Genomic DNA, 13,143 nt, shown 5'->3' on the forward strand with positions numbered 1-13,143 from the left:
CATGTCCTTCATGTCCAGATTCTTCTAGGGCAGATAACGGCAGAGGCGCTTCATTTCCATTCCATGCTTGTCCGTGTATCGATGTACACGGCAACTAGGTCGGAGTCAGCAAAGTCTTCACATTTCGACGAGATGCCGCGGCCGTTTGCAGCACTAAATCGGCACGCGCCATCAATCCGGGGTGCATGATCCAGGCTCGATCTGTCATGGTAGTGACGTCCCATCGGTCGTTATTCCCTACACTAGGTTTGACGTCCATGCCTTAATCAAGCTTTCTCCTCTTTCACATCTTCGTTGCTTGACATCACGACCGTTACCACGTCCTGTATCTGACGAGCACCTGCCATCGACAAGACTGTTTCTACGCATACGTCTCTCCCGAGTGTCTATCGTGGTCGCCGGCGCTTGTGTGTGCTAGGCATCTTCCGCCTTCACGATGCCGATATGGGATCCTCTTGTTCCCGTTGAGCGCGTTATACAGCGCGGGCTTGCACGTCTGCCAGTACCCGTCAGCCACTGGCTTGGCTACCGACACAAGACATCACCACCTTCTCACACTTGGGTCGTCTGCCTCTGGGGGTTTATAGGCGCCTTTTGCGGGCTTAGCGTCATCCTTGCCATCTTTGGCCATACAGACTATATGAGGAGTCGCGCTGTACCACCAATCATTGCTTCATTCGTACGTTCCTCTCCTTTCAAGAAGCTCAGCTCTATCGACATACTAACATCCCCTCAGGGTGCTTCAACAATCCTCTGCTATGGCGCCATCGACGTGCCTTTCTCGCAACCACGCTCTCTGGTCTTCGGCCACTTCTTCAGTGGCTTAGTTGGCGTCATCGTAGCAACCATCTTCCAGTTCGACCTGGAAAAAGATCCTTATCCACGACTGCAATGGCTCGCAGCTGCTTTGGCCACAGCAATCGCTCTCGTTGTCATGCATCTGACCAAGACGACGCACCCACCTGCTGGAGCAACAGCACTCATGCCGTGTGTCGACCAGCACATATGGGCGTTGCGGTGGTACTTTTTACCCGTCTTGCTGTTGTCCTCGACGGTAGTGCTAGTTACAGCAGTGATGGGCAACAATATTCAACGGCAATATCCAAAGTTTTGGGTTGCGCAGATTCCGCCACCACCAGCGCCACCAGCGCCGAAAGTTGAGGAGAAGGAGGAGTCGTCTGATGGAAGCGTGCGGGATACGCTAGGGGCCTTGGAGAGAGGACCACTCTAGCATCGCTCAGTTATGCATCGGAACAAACGGTTCAATTGAAATGTTGACAAAAGTCCTAGTTAGCGGGCGCTATTTGGTTATCACACTGAATGCTGGTCTACCGATGTGGTTTCAATCCGAGCTTGTGTGCCAGGAAGAGTAAGCTTATGTTTTCTAATTAGTTCAGCGATGTCGACGTCTGCGGAAGTGGCGCCGGGGCGATACTTGAAGATCACATTCAATTTACTTGCAATATGATGTTTTTTTTTTTGGCTGATATCAAGAATCTAACTCATTGTCCTACTGATGTCTATATATATGAAGCGAAATGTACAGAGGTATCCGAAACATTACTGGCCTGCAAACCCTTTTTTCATCGTTACAACGGCCATCTAACCCAAACCCGATAACTCCTGGAAGCAAACCTGTGGCCGTTACCATTCATCATTATACCCTTCTATTCCTGCTCTACCCATACAGTCCTAGCCACACTAGGCATGCCTTCTGCGCTCACAGCAAATAGGTACCACGCTCCCGGTAGTACAACACCGGAATCGTTCATGATAGGCAAGACCACCTCTTCCCCTTCGATCCTCGGCTGAAGCGGGATACGCCTCTGGTCGCTATTCACGTTGTGCGTAACACTTCCTATCCTGATGAAGGAGAACGTCACGCCATCAGCTGAACCTTGCATCTTGACTCTTAGCTCACCACCGTGCGCGACAATGCTAGATGCAACGTCTTGGATGACTGGGCGAGGCGCGCCGGTGAGAAGGTACGGCGGTGTGAATATCTGGCCGTTGGGGTGGTCAACCGTGTCGCGGCAGTGGTAAGATGGTCCGCCGGTTCCATCGTCCCAGCAGAGACCGCCTCCTCCGCTGAAGACTGTGCCGTCAGGTAGCAAGATGGAAACGGAGTGGTAGTTCCGGGGAACAGCTTCCGCAGCCAGCTCGGTGAATGTTCTGGTAATAGGGTCGAAGATCTCGGCAGTGAAGACAGGATCAATGTCAGTGAAGCCTTGAGCCCAGCGCTGTCCACCAGTAACCAAGATCTTGCCGTCAGGAAGAACAACGACGTTAGCAAAGGCGCGTTGCTGGTGCATGTCTGGGACTCTTTCGGCCGTCACGGGGGCGCCAACATTGTTGATCTCCATCAAATGCGCGACGCTGAGCCCGGGCGCGCGATCGTAGTACTGCGCTCCACCCGCGGTGAATATCTTGCCAACATCATACATGACATGAACTCCACACATGGCATCGTTGACATCGTCACGAATGCCTGCTGGGCTAATACCACCTTCGCCATCGGTGTAGTACCAGTTCATCGCCTTGCTGGGTCCAGCCTGGAAGACGGTGCCATTGCGCCAAGGAAAGAGCCAGGCGTGGTTATCCTCGCGATAGACGCCCTCGTGGTCATATGTCAACATAGGTTCCACAGCAGCGCCGGGTAGAAGCGTCCAGGAGTTTGATGCCGGGTCGTAAATCTCTCCTGGCTTTCCGCCCACCGGGCCACTCCAAGATCCACCGATTGTGAAGACTTTTCCGTTGGACAGGACAGCACTGCTCTGGTATCCGCGAGGCACCTTCATATCGGGTCCGGGGACGAAGGTGTTGGTTGCCGGCTCGTATATAGTCGTCTTCTCTGCGTTGCTTCCTCCGGTGATGATCAGTCTTCCGTCGCCTAACTGGCTCATTCCAGGACAGAACATGTCGTGGTTCGTTTCGGCAACCTGGCGAGTGGACATTTGTCCAGATACCAGGTTGTATTCGGCGAATTGTGTAAGACCTCGCTCACCGCCGAAAGAATTTGGTGAGAATGCTGAGTATACCATCATCCGGGTGGGAGATGGCCATTCCGGGACAATGTAGGCCGCGACCGGAATGATAGGAAAGGTGATGACTGGACCCCATGATCCTTGGTTCTGAGCGAACGTGATTGAGAAGTAGAACGGCAGAAGCGCAGTCGCTATCTTTGAGTGAGAAACCATCATGAATTAAATTATTAACACACTGTAGGTGCAGAAAGACGAAGATGATAGGGAATGTGGACAGGCGGTGCTCATATTCGAAGTTGTCCATGTTGTTTTTGCTTTATGTTTGTGTACTGGTAAGGTGGCAGGCACGTTGCTTTTCCCGCAACTCCGTCTCCGTCTCCGAATCGCGGTTCTAGATTTGTTGTCGCCAATGTTGTTGAGCACGTTCCCATTCGTAGTCGATCCCAATCACTGCCGAGCCGATACCAGATCGAGAATCTTAGAGCTACATAGCAACCAGGGTTCCTGCTCTTAGAGTAGTGCTATACTCGTAAATCTACCCGGGCAACACTACATCCGGTCAATGGTACGCGACTAGATCTCGGCATCCGCAGGTGTGCTAATTCAGTGTCTCCGGGGAAACGTTATACGTGCGGTAATGCATTCTTACGTGTCTCGTGAGGTAGTTTAGATCGATCGGTCAGGTTCTCTTTACGAGAATGAAGTTCGCGTGAGATAGGGCTGAGAAGCTGAACGCCATCCGTCTCGGTCGCAGAGACGCGCCTTGGCCAGAGCGCGACGCAGAAATAGTTTATCGATTGCTGTTGGCTATTGCGGGGCGATACGAGCATCGCATCTTGATGGTATCTGTCCGATGCGGGGGACGATTGTATCAAGATCTGACAGGGTGCGTGCTAGAAGTTTGCGCATGGATGAGTCTCGGGAGGTGAATGACCAGCTCGGTACGAATGACGTTGAGCACTGATAAGCTGGTGAGTCAGTGCGTAAACGAGTGCCTCGGCAACCACTCTTAGCGTGACTCAAACCACAGAGCGCCTCGTACAGTTACACTAAACAATCGTAATTGCAGTCCTCTATTGAATTTGCATGCCTATAGAATACTGGAGGTTTCTCGGGATACGCTTTTAAGTGCGAAGAACGTTGTCAGCCCCAGCTGAAGAAGCATATCGCTCTCCCAGCCTCCGCCACCCAGGTAGCCACGATGATGTCACTTACACCGCCGCGTCACTGAGGCTTCAACCACTCTGCGACCTTTGCCTTCAACGCCTCTGCAGCCGGCCATCCATGCCCCAGCCGCCGGCAAAATGAACGCACATCGACGCGTCTAAACTCGGGCTTCTCGTGCAACAGCGTCTCCACAACATTGATCCACTGAGCATCCTTGTCCAGTGCAGCCAAGACTAGTTGGTACATGGGTGACTTGCGCGTGTACTTCGCGTCGGAAGATTCGCAAAACTCGCCCATAGCTTGGGCATATACTTCCCGGTAGCGATTTAGCGACCAGGACAGATGCGGCAGCCGCGATATGTTGTATTCCGGAAGCCAGTCGCGTCGGAGAAATGTCGGCATCGATGCATAACCAAGGCAATGTGGCACGGCTGCGCAACCATCCCAGTCGATTATGCCAGTTACGTTGCCATCGTCGTCTACTAGGATGTTTTGAAGATCGAGGTCGTCGTGCCGAAGGACGAATGTCTCGCGTATTGGTACGCCATTGCTATCGCTTTTGGTTGGAGTTGGCTCACTACGCGGTGGGTCTGTTATCGCAAACGGAGCAGAGGACATGACGATTCTCATCACTATCCAAACACCAATCTTCGCCATGTCGGGGGTACCAGAAGACGAACCGCGCTCCGCACTATTTACCCTGTCTATGCCAGCGGTGAAGAAGGCCTCGCTGGTATCGAACGATCCCTCAGACGTAAGCTTGTCCATGACAGACTTTGTATGCCATCGCCAAACCGGACCAACGTAACTTGGCTGCTTATCTTTGGGGTCGAAGAAGACAGGCATACCTGTATATTCGAACTCCAGCGGCGCAAGTTCGCTCATAGCTCGCGCAAGGGAGCGCAGGAACGTAATGCGCTTCTGCTCCAACTCCGGTGGAGGGTCGTAGGCGTTGAGGTGTATTTCTGCACCGATTTTTGTCTTGTAGGGCCGGCCAATCCACATGTCGGTTGCAGAAACGCCCTCCATCTTCTTCATGAGAATGTATGGTGCGCCTATTGCATTTTCGAGACTTCCATCGTACGCGATAACCTCTGGTACTGGGCAGTTTGTGTGATGCCTGATGTGTTGCATCAGCTGAGCGTCACTCTTTAAAGCCATTTCATCGTTGATCTGCCATTCACCCCACGTGCCATGTGCAGGAATCTTGGGAACGTACTCCTGCGCAAATTCGTGGCCGCCATGGATGATCAAGAACACTGCACGGTGGAAAGACCCTTCTATTCGTTGCATCACGCGACAGCTGGTAAATAGAAGGTCTTCTTCTAGATCAACAATATGCAACACCAAGCGTTCTAGAGCGGTGCGAGATATACCTTGAATGTCTTTAAAATGCCGACGGCCTATACAATCGTTCTTAGTGTAGTAGGGAGTTGCGGTTACTCTTAGTTAAGAACGTTTCTAAGAGTAAGAGTATAACGGTAATATATAAGCCCTTTAAGGCTGCGAGCTCTGCTAGATTAAAATCTAGTATAATCTTAAGATTTGCTAAATCCTTAAGCATCTAAAATCCCTATGCAGCCTTCCTAGCATAATAGAGAGGCATTTGAAGGTTATTATCCACTGTGAACGGGTGACGCAGAAGGCGTGTGAGTTTTCTAAAGTTAGAAAATGTACTTCGTTTCTCTGTTTAGTGAAGGAGTAAGGTGTACGGTGTGTTCCTTAGCAATCCACACCGTTGCCACCTACGAAATCGCCCGTTGACATGAAGTAGATCAAGGGGAAGCTTAGTATCGACATCAATATCTAAACAGACTTCTTTCGAATTTCGGACCACTTCCGAGACGATGTTGTGGAGTACATGCTGGGGTAGGCTAAGCAGGGTACGAGGTGTTCGATGCACTACAGCAAGCCGCCGTCCGCTGTCTTCAGCGATGAAGCCATAGTTTTGATCAGAATCGGGCCTGAACTCGAGGCGCTACCGAAAACACGTCACCCTGTTCAGGACTATATCTCCACCGGAACCATCGTAGTTGATGACGACTGCGCTTGCCAACCTTCCATATGCCTTGAGCTACAGCCGGCCTTCGAGGGGAGAACGCAGGATAATAATCTTCCTAGGAGCTTCTGCAAAAATTTCATTCCTGAGGGATCGATCGATGCTACGACTTGAGCCCATGAAAATTGTATTGTTCGAGTAGAAGGCTAATGCCGCATTCCAGTAGAGGTGCGTTAAGTACATGGATATAGTAGTGCACACACTTAGTATGTTGATTAAGCTGCCTCTTCTCTCCCTTCACCCAATTCACTACTTAGCCGAAAAGCCTCTGCAATGATGCGATTGAACTTTTCAAACGAAATGCTGATAGTAATGGGCAGCCGAGCGAAATATCCAAGGGCCGAGCCCATGTATCGCAGGAGAATGGATCGGTCCGGCACCATTCTTAGTAGACTTGCTGAAGTGCAGAAAGCTAGTATTGTTGTCCTTACAATGTCCCTGTCATGTGTTAAAAAGGAAACCATCGGCGTTCGTTGAGCGTCAGGCAGGGGTTATTTCACACAGACGCAGAGTGAAACCGGCTCACTGAAGATACGCGAAATTCATACCAGTTAGCTGCCATGACAACGTTGTCGATATCATTTAGCAGTCTTAAAATGTCCTGCGCCTCGTTGAGGATAGGGAGCAGCGCATTCTTAAACCGCGTAGTATCTGCGGGCTGCAGTAGCTCTTTTGCGTAGATGCAAAGAAGTAGCTCAAACGACTGAATGCTTGTGGACAGTTTGCCGAGTGCCTTCATGTGACATTCTGAAACAGTGGAGACTTTCCAGGCCTGGAGGAGCCGCACGCATTCGTCAATCTCGCCCGTTTGTTGTCTATTGTGCGCCTCCCTGCCATGCAGTTTCTGTATTGTGTGCGAACACAGGCGTGCAAAGAGGCATTGCGTGACCAACTCGTTGTTTTGGAAACCCGAGTTATTGTCTTGCGTGGGAAGCATGTGGTCGATGTGACTATCCGGGAGTACCTGTTCGAGATTCCTGCGTCAGTTTTGTCGCATTTCCAGGCAACAGCGGGAACACCGCTATGAACAATCAAGCACATGGGCATGCTTGATCCCTATTCAAGTACATCTCATTCCTAATCAAGGATATGCTCACTTAAATAGGGATTGAGCATTCCCATCTACTTGTTTGTTGACAACGCTGGCTAGAAGACGTACCGAGAATTGGCCCGTACACATGCTGTGGCGCTTTTCAACCACGTAAAGGAGCCAAAAGCCTTCTGTAAGCTGCATTTCGTGTTGCGAGTCTCGGCACAGTGCGCGAAGTGCGCGCCTACTGTTCAGTCGGAGAGCCTGGGCATGAACTGTACACTCGTTCAAGTACCGTGGTACCTCTCCCGGGGCCCACTGTATTGCATAGATAAGCTACGGTTGAATTTTAGTACAAGCGGAATCAGAAGTGACAATGTCTGTTGAATAGCTTACTAGGGTTAGAATAATCTAAGATAGGTTTTAATTAGTCTCGGCGTTTCATGCGGATTTTATTTGAGTTCATATTACCTTGAATGTGGTGGTCGTATACTTTTTTCCTAATTTTCGCGGGAGCATTTTGGCAGCCATGTCGAAATACCGTCCAGCAAGCGTTGGATCGGTGCTCTTGTTGGAATTCTGCACACGTTCTTGCTTGGCCCCAGTTGCAATGGCTGCATACACCAAGGCAATGGATGCGGCGTCGTGTGTTTTGTTAATCACTACATCATCGAATAGACGCAAAAGTGTGTCTCGGTCAACGTATCTCGCTCCCCTAAGGTCAACGATTTAGCGCCTGGATTCTGTGAGGTTTATTGCCAGCTTACATGTATGGATGTTGGAAAAAAGCTTGAGTTTGTTGTCAGTGGAATGGCCACAGACAAAGCTTCATCTTCAGGACATACTCATGAGACATGATCGAAGTAGACTTGGGCGATCTTCCTGCTCCGTTCTTGCGTCGGTCATGCGATAGTTGCTATATGGGAAGTTAATTTGAGAAATGATTTCCTGGATGCCTGTGTTCATTAGCTCGGATATTGGGTATTGCGTCGAGCTAAAAGTGTTGATAGAAGATACGAGTGTTGCTCCAGCGAAGTCGACTACGTCGAAGTCTGCCGGTAATGTCAGAGTGGTAAGCTGGAGGCTATTGCATGGTTTCAACTTGCCCTGATAGAGCTCTGTAACCCGACGTTGCAACTCTGACTTATCTTGTATATTGGGATATTCGGACGGAATAGGGGAGAATCCCATCGTGCTGACATTTTCGAACATGATCTGAGAGAGATCATAGAGAACAGGTATGTTGCTTTCTTGGCCATCCTCGTTTAGCAACGAGCCAGAAATATCAAGGCTGTCAAATTGATGCGAGCCTGCAGAAGTAGAGGTCCATGATCCGTCTAGATCAAACGTGATTGGGGATGGCCAAATCACTTCCTGGTCGCTCCTCTGGCTCTCTGATTGGCTGATCGACATCTTCGGACTTTCATAGGCCGTTGCAGATTCCCTCGCGGTTGATGTTGAATCACGCCCTCGAGTGTGGCTTTGCTCATAAGCCGCGGCCTTCTCTGGGCTATACTCATATTTACTGGGCCTTCCACGTTTCTTCCGGGGGGGATAATTACAGGTGCTGCCGTTGGCCGGTGAGTGAGTTAGAGACGAGATGTAGGCTGTAGGGGTCATGACTTGCCTGGCATTTATTGCATCTTGGCTCGCCTCCATCACCTGGTATTGCTTTTCAGCATGCAACAGAGAACGGGGCCAATTTAGTGGTTGCTCTAAATGATAACGTACACTTTAGTTTACGACTCTTGCACACCTCGCAAGCCCCAGGTCGGCGTTTGTAACTTCGCATTCCCGTCGTCATAATTGCATAATACAGCCAAAGCTAATAGAGTGTTATGGAACGGGTCCGAAGAGGGTAGGATCTCTTTGGTGTCAAATAGTATTGTGTTCCTTAAGGAAGGTAGAAGGGTAAGAGGGGAAGTCTCTCTATATATATCTGTTCTCTGTCCGTGCCCGTTTTAGGTTCTTAGATAAGCAAAGCCTAATCTATAATATACCCTCTAATATACCTCTCCTGCTATTGTTTAGTAATATCTGATATCGTGTTGTATTTTAGGGTAAGGCGACTTAGGTCTACGTTAGGTTTCTTATATCTTTATTATAGGTTCTACGTCGCGTAGTGTATTTTTCTACAGTTCTACTATATTAGGCGCGTTACGGTGTTCCGTGTGTTCCGGAGTGTTACCGTATTAGGGTAGTATATTACGTTAGAGCTTAGCTAACCTTAAGATTAAACTCTATTAACACTACAGTATCCGTGCACTTAATGCCCGCCGTTAGTTAATACCCGCTACCCTACTATAATAACAAACCTTAAACACATTATAACTCTACTAATATAAACCTAATTTAAGAAGTAATTAAAGAAATTAAATTATATAAGCTAGGAGATTATTTTATATATATAGAAGTTATATAATAATATAATATTAATTAATATATACTTACTTAAAGACACTAAGGCGTAACTAGCCTATATAGGCTTCCCTATTAATCTCTATACCTATAACTTAAAATTAAACTTAGAGACTACTATAAGATACTTACTAAATAATATTTACTACCTTTAAGGCTTATAATATAATAATTTACTTCTAGTTTAGCTAAAAAAGATATTTTAGAAAGCTAAGTTACCTAGTTCCTCTATTAATAATTAGATTATCTAATCTCTTACTAGAATAATAGTTTAACTAAATAATAAGTAAAAGTAAATTTAGCTACTAAGTATAACTTATACTTTAAGCTTTTATATTAAAAGATAGAAGAGTATAATATCTTACTAACCTATATATTTAATATAAATAAAAAGAGGTTTTAACTTAAAAAGATTAGTAGAATAAAGTATATCTTCTCTAAGGTATATTAGGATAAAAAGAGGGTATACTAACTACTTAAGGATAGTTTAAGTAAGTAAATTACTATTATAGCTTATATTTATTTAGATAGTAAACCTCTAAGTCTTATACTTATCTTTTAGGGAGCTAATAGAGCTATTTAATTAAACTAGGTTAAAGCTATATTAGAAGGGGAGTACTTAGTCTTTATAACCTTATCCCCCTCTAGCTAAAGTAATAATAATATTAGATTAGCTTAGCTTAAGAAGGTATTTAAATAATAGACTAAATAATATACTTTAATTAAGTATTAATTACTACTCTTTAATAGCTATAAATCCTATATAACTATAGAGTTTATTAAGTATTACTATAAGTAAAAGATTTTATTAGCTATACTACCTCCTTATACTACTTATACGCTTTAACTACTTAATATTTATATATTTAAACCTTTATTAAATACTTACTTAACTTAATTAGTTAAGTACTTCTAAGATAGCTAGGGGTTACTTAATTTAACTAAAGGAGATTTCTTCCTACTCTTCTAGAAGTCTTAGGGCTCTATATTTAAACCTTAACTTATCTAGAGGTTATTTAAAGCTACTAGTATATACTTACCTAACTTAGATATTATACTCTAGAAGTTTACTAAGGAAGCTTTAGATTCTAATAGTAGTAACTTAGTACTATTAGGGAGTAATTAGCTTAAGCTTAAGTTAATTATATATTAAGAAGTAAAAGACTAAAGTAGTAAAAGTATAAAACCGCATTAATAAAGTTTATACTATATCTTAGCTTAAAATTAAATCCTTTATAATAAGATATAAGGCCTTAAGAAGTCTCTTTCTATTTAAGAGAGCTATCTAAAGAAGTTATATACCCTCTAGCTTAATAAGGATAATAAGTATAATAAGGGAGCTATTTTATAGTTACCTAAAAGGATATAATAAGCTTAGGATTATTAAGATATAATAATAATAAACTAAGCTTAAAAAGCTTTAAAAAGCTAAGTAAGCTAAGATTAAGAAGGTAGCTTATAATTACTAGCTTTAACTTACCCCCTTAGGCCTTAAGGATAAGGCCTATAGTATTATCTTATATTATATTATTAAGAAATTCTAAAACTAAGCTTAAACTATCTTAGTATATCTAGAAGTCTCTTTTTACCTATAATACCTTTCTATCTACTCTACCTATATTATACTATATATATACCTATATCCTAGATTCTTATTAACCTTAACTAGCCTTATAGAATAGCTATACTACTTTAATATCCCTATTATTATTATAACTACTACTAATACTACCTAAAGATTAAGCTCTATTACCTTATAATAATTATAGTAATTATAGTTATAATTATAATTATAGTTATAGTTATAGTTATAGTTATAGTTATAGTTATAGCTATAGTTATAATTATAATTAAAATTCCCTCGAAGTATCTATAGAGCTTATATATTAGTAGTAGTACCCTTATATATTACTACCTTAGCTACCGTAGCTATTAAAGCTATTATAGCTATTATAGCTATACCTATTACTATTATATACCTAGATCCTATTATATTATATCCTAAGCCTTCTATATTATTAAATTAATTATCTACTACCTATACCTATCTTAGCTCCTTAATAATATCTATAATATATATTAGCTAGTCCTTAAAGTCCCTATTATAGACCTCCTCTTAGTACCTATACTACTTATTAGTTATTATAGTACTAGTAATCTATATATTATATATCTACTAGACTTATATATCCTAAAGAAGAGTAAATAAATTATTAGCTTTATTTATACCTTTACTAGCTAGTATAATAGTAGTACTTATATAGAGGACCTTAGTAATAAACACTAGGTACTTATATATATAGTTAAATTCTTTTTTAGTAAACCTATATAATAAGATAAAGGATTAAATATAAGTCTAGAACTTATACTTAAAGTTACTTTTAAAAGAGTTAATTTTAATAATAACTTTATACTCGCTATACTACTTAATAGTAGCTACTATAGTTACTAAGAAGGTTACTAAGCCTTCTAAAACTAGGCGTTTTATACTTATAATAATATTATATATAATAACTTTTATATTAGAGATACTAAAGTTACTAGAGTTAGTATATATACTAAATATACTAGATATATTAAAGTATTAAAGCTAAGAAAAGAAAATTTAAGTAGTTACTTAAATATTTCTTTATTCTTAAGTATAATAGTTATAAGCCTAAATATAAGCTATAAACTATAATTTAAAAACTCCTCTTCCCCCTAAACTCTTCTTCTCCTTAATATTACTATAACTTTCTAGAACTACTTAGAGTTTAGGGCTTTAGCTTTAACCTATTTATTATTAAACTATATATAGCTATATATAGTAAAACTAAGTATTTAAGAAATATACCTTTATTATAATCTATTATAGTATCTTTTAATAGTATTATACTTACGTCTTTTTAGCTTTAGCCTTTATAGACTTTTTTTTTTATTATTATAGTACGTTTAGAGACTTTTTTAAGATAAAGCGCTAACTAAGTAACTATAGGCTTATATAAGCCTATATTTAGTATAGCTAGTACGTACGTAGGATATTATAAATACTAGACACTAAAGATATATAATAGTATTATACGTAGACTAGAGACTATAAGACGTAACCTTCTAACTTATATACTATCCTTTACTATCCTTTACTATTTCTACCCTTTATAACTGCCGCCCCTTCCTAAGAATAACTAACTAGCTACCTATAGTGTAGCTACTACTATCTAATAATTAGCTTTAGTTAGAAGAATATTAGTACTAGTACTATCTACGCCTTATTCTCTTATCCCTATAGTATCTATTTAAATTCCCTCTCCTCAAGCCCAGGATATCGATCGTCAATCGCCCTCCTAACGTCACCCATTTGCTATCGCAGCCAGGTCTTAGTCTCCTAGCTTAATCCCTTTCCTAATACTAGGACAGCGAGATAGCCAACCACGAGGACTTTGCCGCCGCCAGTATTATCAATCCAGGCCTTGTGGATAACCTCCTCTACGTCCTTCAGCATCCAC

The 13,143-nt window shown here is 43.1% G+C and overlaps 4 protein-coding genes across 4 annotated transcripts; 1 reads left to right on the forward strand and 3 right to left on the reverse strand.

Annotated features, from left to right (window-relative positions):
• Positions 1-640: 640 nt before the first annotated feature.
• ACET3X_007190 (uncharacterized protein) lies at positions 641-1,231 on the forward strand (the record flags this gene model as incomplete). Its single annotated transcript, XM_069453403.1, has 2 exons — positions 641-679; positions 737-1,231. The coding sequence occupies 2 exons, from the start codon at positions 641-643 to the stop codon at positions 1,229-1,231; spliced, it is 534 nt and encodes a 177-aa protein (XP_069305958.1).
• Positions 1,232-1,667: 436 nt separating this feature from the next.
• ACET3X_007191 (uncharacterized protein) lies at positions 1,668-3,197 on the reverse strand (the record flags this gene model as incomplete). The annotated part of the gene is made up of 1 exon (XM_069453404.1): positions 1,668-3,197. The coding sequence occupies one exon, from the start codon at positions 3,195-3,197 to the stop codon at positions 1,668-1,670; it is 1,530 nt and encodes a 509-aa protein (XP_069305959.1).
• A 1,011-nt stretch (positions 3,198-4,208) lies between these two features.
• On the reverse strand, positions 4,209-5,444 carry ACET3X_007192 (uncharacterized protein; the record flags this gene model as incomplete). The annotated part of the gene is made up of 1 exon (XM_069453405.1): positions 4,209-5,444. The coding sequence occupies one exon, from the start codon at positions 5,442-5,444 to the stop codon at positions 4,209-4,211; it is 1,236 nt and encodes a 411-aa protein (XP_069305960.1).
• A 1,262-nt stretch (positions 5,445-6,706) lies between these two features.
• ACET3X_007193 (uncharacterized protein) lies at positions 6,707-8,431 on the reverse strand (the record flags this gene model as incomplete). Its single annotated transcript, XM_069453406.1, has 7 exons — positions 6,707-7,174; positions 7,370-7,576; positions 7,637-7,651; positions 7,712-7,955; positions 8,008-8,029; positions 8,086-8,292; positions 8,347-8,431. 7 exons carry the CDS (start codon positions 8,429-8,431, stop codon positions 6,707-6,709), a joined length of 1,248 nt encoding a protein of 415 aa, XP_069305961.1.
• Positions 8,432-13,143: the final 4,712 nt, after the last annotated feature.

This window comes from Alternaria dauci, chromosome 6 (genome assembly GCF_042100115.1).
Source record: "Alternaria dauci strain A2016 chromosome 6, whole genome shotgun sequence".
NCBI lineage: Eukaryota > Fungi > Ascomycota > Dothideomycetes > Pleosporales > Pleosporaceae > Alternaria > Alternaria dauci.